Source organism: Perca fluviatilis, chromosome 3 (assembly GCF_010015445.1).
Source record: "Perca fluviatilis chromosome 3, GENO_Pfluv_1.0, whole genome shotgun sequence".
Taxonomy (NCBI): Eukaryota; Metazoa; Chordata; class Actinopteri; order Perciformes; family Percidae; genus Perca; species Perca fluviatilis.
Window position 1 is genome coordinate 38,364,681 of NC_053114.1, and position 7,009 is coordinate 38,371,689.

The 7,009-nt window shown below is 41.9% G+C and overlaps 1 protein-coding gene across 1 annotated transcript; it reads left to right on the top strand.

Annotated features, from left to right (window-relative positions):
• Positions 1–887: 887 nt before the first annotated feature.
• Positions 888–6,388, top strand: LOC120556422 (N-acetyllactosaminide alpha-1,3-galactosyltransferase-like). The gene is made up of 6 exons (XM_039796031.1): positions 888–1,181; positions 1,579–1,667; positions 2,755–2,832; positions 2,953–3,060; positions 4,403–4,540; positions 5,510–6,388. Exons 2-6 carry the CDS (start codon positions 1,642–1,644, stop codon positions 6,189–6,191), a joined length of 1,032 nt encoding a protein of 343 aa, XP_039651965.1. The 5' UTR covers positions 888–1,181; positions 1,579–1,641; the 3' UTR covers positions 6,192–6,388.
• The last annotated feature ends 621 nt before the right edge of the window (positions 6,389–7,009 follow it).

Sequence of the window (7,009 nt, forward strand, 5' to 3'; positions counted from 1 at the left end):
GAATTTGTCAGCTGTATGGGCGAAGTTAGCAACTCCTTCAGCCGCACGGCTTCCGTGAAGGCTGCTCTCGTGTATCCTCGGCTATAGCTCCTCGATGATCCCTCCTCGATGCTTGCTGCTTGGGGCAGAAATAAGAGCTTTGAGACGGCCTTCACCGAGGAGGGACAGAACAACTTCCGGTTCAGCAGAGGACCGAGGAGTCGAGGAGCTATCAAATAAGGGTCAAGAGATGCAGCTTAGAGGTGAGGATATCACCCACAATGCAGTGCAGTTATGCATTTGGTGCAAGAAAATACATCCACGGTTAGGTGGCAGTAATCAGGAAAACTCTGGTTGCTGACCACAAAAGAAATAAATAAACTGAATTATACATTTCGGCTTTTAAGAAAAATGTCTTTTTTCTTAATAAAAACAAATTGATAGCTGAATATTTTACTGAAACGTGCAATATGTATGTGTATGTAGACTAGTGTCAATAAATATTTACTTTGTTGTACTTATGTGGTTTCTTTATTCCCATTCACATATGGAAGGAATTTGTTTTTTGCAAGATAATATAAAACCCGTAGCAATAATAGTTCCGAGCCACCATGATACCAATAACAAACTTTCAAAATCACAAACTCTTGCAGGTTCTAAGATTCATTGAAATGAGTCTGCGGGTATTTCTGATGATTTGTAAAAAGCAGTGGGCCTAATTACATTAATAATACATTTTATAAATAATATTTGTAGCCTATAGCAAAAAAAAAAAAACGTGTTGCTACGTTCGGGGGGGTGAACGTGATTCTTTGTTTGATGAATTTTGTCAATAAAAAAAAAAAAAACTGAATCAGGGCAGGTGCGTTCCATTTTAATCCCCCGCTCCTGCCACAACCACTATCACTCTGCTCACTGCGGCATCCATGCGACGCACGCTGTTACGTGATATGAACGGCTGACTGCTGAGGGGAAGTGGAACTACTAATAATGACACGCAGAAGTGGGAGGCACTAGAGAGGCGTCGTCCATCTTTACCCCTACCTGTGATAAGTGTGACACGTGGAGGGAGATCTCTGCTGCAGTGGAGTCACTTTGGCCATTTGAAAAAAAAGTTTCTCAAGCGCCATTGATCCTGTTAATGCCCTGGCGTGCTTTGCATTTAAACCTGAAAAAAAAAAAATTAATCCATCCGCACGCAGGTAAGTCATCATCAGCACCAGTGTCTCTGGCAGAAAAAAAACTGAGGCTCCCTTAGACTGTTGTAATAAGTTTGTTTATCTATAACCTCCAAAGGGACTTTTTTTTCGCCCTGTAAACAACGCACATTTTAATTCACTGTCATGAATGTCACGTCATTTTTTTTTCTCCAATTTTTTTAAAACTTATTTTAAAACGAATTGGTCATGTGTTCTACTCATGAAATCAATAAAATCGCAGCCCAAGTGTGATTTTTTTGGTGTGCACCTCAAACAACTTGAGTTTCTCCTCTGTCGTCCTCATGCCATGTTTGCTAAAAGGGACCATGGGTAAAGAAAACTGGTGGGCTGTTGTGTTAACTGGTTTCACTGCAGTATTGTTTTTTTCCTTTTGTTCAAGGTGTCATTTAATTCACCAGGCAACGGATACCTTCCCCTCCTGCGAGAGTTTGTTTCCTGGAAAATGCAGCGACGTTTAACCAAAACCCGGTGAACTGATCTTATATATTTTATTTTATTTGTTTATTCATTTTCCTGTGGTAAGATGTACGAAACTAGGTCTGTGGACAGGTGTGGATTGATACACAGGCTGGTCTAAGCTGCTGGACAGCCCAGGGACCCAGGTTGGCCAGACTAATGTGGTTTATTTAAATTTACTTGAGAGCAAAAAACGTGAACCCTGTTGGCTGATAACCTATATTCAAAACGTTAAGCAGTTGATTGGGTAGACCACATCTACCCGATCAGCCGTCCCAACAGCAAAATCATGTGGTGAGGTTTAAGAGGCCAGTTTGGTTTTCAAATCACTGCTAATGGAATGCAAAGAGGCTAATGACGACATCTGATAACCGAGAGCAAAAACTAAAAGCACAACATCTAAGGACACCAAGATCACCTAAAGAAACAAAACCGTGTGTTTTGTCCTGCTGCAGAGGTTGTTTCTGTTGGTTTAGAACTAAAACAACTAAAAGCTGTTACCAGTTTACAGATGCTCTGTGAATGCCTTTTTCTGTGGCATTGCTGTTCATAGTAAAGGCTATCTCAATTTGTGAGTGCACGCAAGTCTGCCTGTATCATGTAATATTCCTAGCACACAAGCATGGCACTAACTAACTTTTTTTTTTTTTCGGGTAAAGTGATGAATAAGAGGGGGCCCAACACAAAGATTAGTTTAGGGGTCCTTAATCCACCCCTGTCTGTGGACTATCCAGAGTAGCTGGGTACATTGTTTCTGTACATGCAGCGTTTTTCCTATTTAAGTTTTAAATGCTGTGTATCTGTCGTTATAATGCCACTAGGGATACTTTCTTCCATGTTGTTGTTTTTTTTTGTTTTTTTTTAATTGGTTTAGAGTGTTTTTAGTAACTGTGACTTTAATTAAATCAAAGATCAGATTTGCTCACACAACTTGACATCACTTTGTTCTTAAGCCAACAGCCACTTTAGTCTTCCTTCCTCATACTGTTTGGCCGTATCTCTGCACGCACAGTAGAACATCAAGCGCTGTATGTTGTAAATAACCATATGTTGTATAGATTGAACTGAGGTGTGTTTGTTTGCTTTTGCATCGTTTCAGTGGGCTCAAGGAAATAAGTGCTGGAATCCTCTGCTTTCATGTGTTGATCATTGTCAGCTTCACTTCCTTATATTTACGGTGAGTAAACAAAGTCCTCATTTTTGTGATTGAAAAGCACATGTGAGCAAATTTGTTGGCTCACATGTCACTTCAGTATGATTTTATTCTTGTCTCGTGATGGTAATTTTTCTATACTAGGTATTTAGCGAGCCTCATCCCTGAGGACAACCTGCTGGGGACTGGTGAGGTGACCGGTGAAGGCAAAATAAGACAGAGCATCAATTTAGATGACACGCTTGACTATAGGTAAGCGATCTGTAGGGCAGGACCCAAATATTTGACTAAGTGCTTTCAACCTTGAAGGTACAAACTCCAGACAACAAGTAGTAAGTGCAAGTACATTAGTTTTAAATAAGCAAAACTGCAAATGTCGGTCTGTCTAAACAAAACTCCCTACTCATCAAAGTGATGGCATGTGGAAAGAAACTGATCTTGTGCCTGGTTGTTTAAAGTAATGGTTCGGAGTAATTTCACCCTAGGGTCCTTTGCACCATGACTTCGAGCCAAACACCGAAGCAGAGAGCAGAAGCCAGCAGGCAAGTGTTATTTACATAAACTTCTGGTGTACTTACAAACTTTCCAATCCATCGTTTGATGAGAGCATAACCTATTTGTACTACTTGTAGACGTTTGGTATCATTTCGGGCATTATTAGTGGGGTAATGTTAAGAGACACTTCGGATCCATTAGCCCCTGCGCTAAGCTATTCAGCTGATAACGCTACTCTACGCTAACTCTCCCAATGTTCGACCCAGGTGAAAAAAGCTTCTGGGGGGGGGTGTTTGGCTAGAGGTCATGGTGCAAAGGACCCTAGGGTGAAATTACTCCGAACCATCACTTAAAGCGTACAATGTTCTGTGGTCCCTGCCAGAGGGGAGAAGTTGATACAGGTTGGTTTTTTTTCCAGGGTGTGACGGGTCTAAAGTTATGTTTCATGATTCCTTACAGTGGAGAGGTTTCCTGAATTGATGTGGTTTTTTCCCAGGTGCCGCCGGAAATTCCGCCGGATTTCACTCTTTTCGGCCGGATGTCCATTACCTTCCGCTATCTTTGGGTTTAGTATTTTAAACACCGGTCGTTTTTTTTGGGGACTATGGTTAACTGCTCCTCAGATATCTGCAGGGTAAATCCAGACAGCTAGCTAGACTATCTGTCCAATCTGAGTTTTCTTTTGCACAACTAAAACAACCTTTTGAACGTGTATGTTCCACCAAAACAAGTTCCTTACCGAGACTATTTTGCAGCGGCACCGTGGCTCTAACCAGTGCATAGCGCCGTCCGTGACGATTGTGATTGGTTTAAAGAAATGCCAATACACCAGAGCACGTTTTTTCTCCCATCCAGGAATGCTATGCAGACTAGCCAGACCCTCCTTCGCAGCACTGTGGAGAAAAGGTCTGGCAAAGTGAGACTACACCTGTCCTAGTTTTCCTTGATAGGCGGTCAGCTCTGAGGAGTTGGAAGCCCAGCAGGTGTGGTGTACCTGGGATGGGCTTCGAAACCAGGTTTCGGTGAAGCGGTTGAAAATCTATAAATCTCCTCCTCATATGGCTGTTCAACATATATCTGTTTTCATCTTCCATTTCAGAGCCAGACAGGGGGTTGAAACACGCACATCTTGGAAAGCTCCTATCATCTGGGAGGGGATGTTTGACCCCATTCTTTATGACCAAATGCACATCCAAAACCAGTCATCTGTGGCCCTCACCGTGTTTGCTGTGGGAAAGTATGTTTCTCCATAAACGCTGACTGTGATAATACCAGGACTTTCACACTAGCACTTCACTCTGAATCTGGTAGCACTTTGCTGAAAGATTTGGCGTTATGTTACAACTGATTATCAAACTGTGGCGCAGAGTGAGAGGAGAATAACATTTAGGCTCAACCTAATGACACACACTATTTCTCCTTAGATGGTAGAAGAGAAGCTATGGTTATTTTTCACATTTAAATTCATTCTTCCTTCAGTTGTGTTCACGTGGCTCGGGACCAAATGTCATCCCTCTTTTTGCCTATTTTCACATCAAAGCAGGCAAAGACAATAGCTGTGTTTGAAACCGTTCCCTATCACAGAAATAGTGCACTATATAGTGTGTTCCCCATTTTGTGGTGGTGTTCGATTTCTCTGCGGGGACTCTCATTCACTATATAGTCCGCTATAAAATACCCATGCATCAATGCACAGCTAATTTGAGTGTACATATGATGTACTCTACATTTTCCTCCCGTATACCACAATGCAACGAGTTCATGTTTTTCCAGAGGAGAAGCAGCAGCTGCACCCGCAAAAACGGAAAAGGAAAAATGGAGCGGGCTTTAGTTTCTAGCCTCCCACAAACGCAACAATATTTTCAGTGAGTGTCCGAAATCTCGTTTGGTCGTTCCCTATATAGTTCACTTTTTAATAAACACTATATAGTGAATAGTTAGTGAGTGAGTGAATGAATGAATGAACACAGCTTTTGTTTTCTAAAACACGTGCACATCTACGTGAAAACCATAATGCAAACATACCACACATGACAGCAGACCTGCAGTATTAGAGTAATGACGACAACAGAGGTTGGGCACCAACTAATGGCTCCAATGTTTAATCGGACTAAAAGGTCAGCAGATGTGAACACATGTATAACAGTTTGTCAAATAAAAAAAATAAAATAGCATGAAAATGTTTTGTTCTATTTCTCTACCTAAGGTACCTGGATGCCTACCTGAAGACTTTCCTTATCTCTGCAGAACGACATTTCATGTTGGGATTACAAGTGACATATTACGTGTTCACGGATCAACCAGACAAGGTACCACACATCGACCTTGGTCCTCAGCGAAGCCTGAAGGTTATCCAGGTGGAAAAGCACTCCAGGTGGCAGGACATCTCTATGATGCGCATGAAAACAATATCAGATACCATAGAATCAGAGATTCGTCACCGCTGCAATTACGTCTTCTGCTTAGATGTGGATCAGGAGTTTAAGGGAAGATTTGGCTCCGAGGCTCTGGGGGATTCTGTAGCTTTGGTACATGCCTACTTTTACAAACTTCCAAAGGATATGTGGAGCTATGACAAAAACCCCAAATCCAAAGCCTACATGGAATACGGAGATTACTACTACCATGCTGCTCTTTTTGGAGGCCTGTGTGAACATGTGAAGAGTTTGGCAGATCACTGCTTTCTGGGTATCATGGAGGACAAACTAAATGATGTGGAGGCTCTGTGGCACGATGAGAGTCATCTAAACAAGTACTTTTGGCTTCACAAACCAACCAGGCTGCTGTCCCCCGAGTACTGCTGGGACCAGAATAATATTGACAACGACATACACGTCGCTCGCCTAATATGGGCAGAAAAACATTATGACACCCTACGTGATCAGTAGACCAGCTACAAGAGTCACAAATTGTGAGGAAAAAGTCACCTGCCACTTTAACACTGACTGGGTGATATGGTTGTAATCAGTGTTACAATATCAAAAAATATGTTTATGATGTGAATATACAACAAGAAATGGAAAATGTTTGCTCAAACCTTGAAATAAAATTATCAAACTAATTAAAGCATCCATCTATCTATGTATTAGCTATACCCACTTACACTTTAGAGGGTTACGGGAGGCTGAAGGCAATCCCAGCTGACATTGGGCGAGGGGCAGGGTACACTGTTAACTATTTATATGAAACACTCACACTTTACTGTACAGGCAATTTAGAGTTGCCAATCGCACGGTCAATCACAAAACGGTGATGAAGGGGCAAAAAACAGAAAATTGCCTGTTTGGGTTTATGCAATATGTATTTTATAGAGATGGCCACTTTTTATGTGGCTGTGCAATCAGTGTTGATTGAAGCAATACATTCCTCAGTGTATGCTATATTGACCGAGAAAGCGGCAGTTCACAGCTCCAAAATCTGTTCCTGCATCCAGTGACGTAGTTGGAGGCAAGGATGAACTACTGTATGTATGTATGTATGTATGTATGTGTGTAACCAATATGTGCGTGCGGTCATGTGACCGGTTGCCACTCAGGAAGTGATAAAAAGCTCACCAGGTGTAATCATTAGGCCCCTTGCCTCTCACTGAGCGCACTGCGTTTGTGTGGATTCTCCTGATTCTCCAGGTATGAAAATGTTTGGCTGCGGTAATTTGGGGAGCAAGTACAACTTAAGGTTGATTTCTGATTTTGGTCCCACTAGGTTG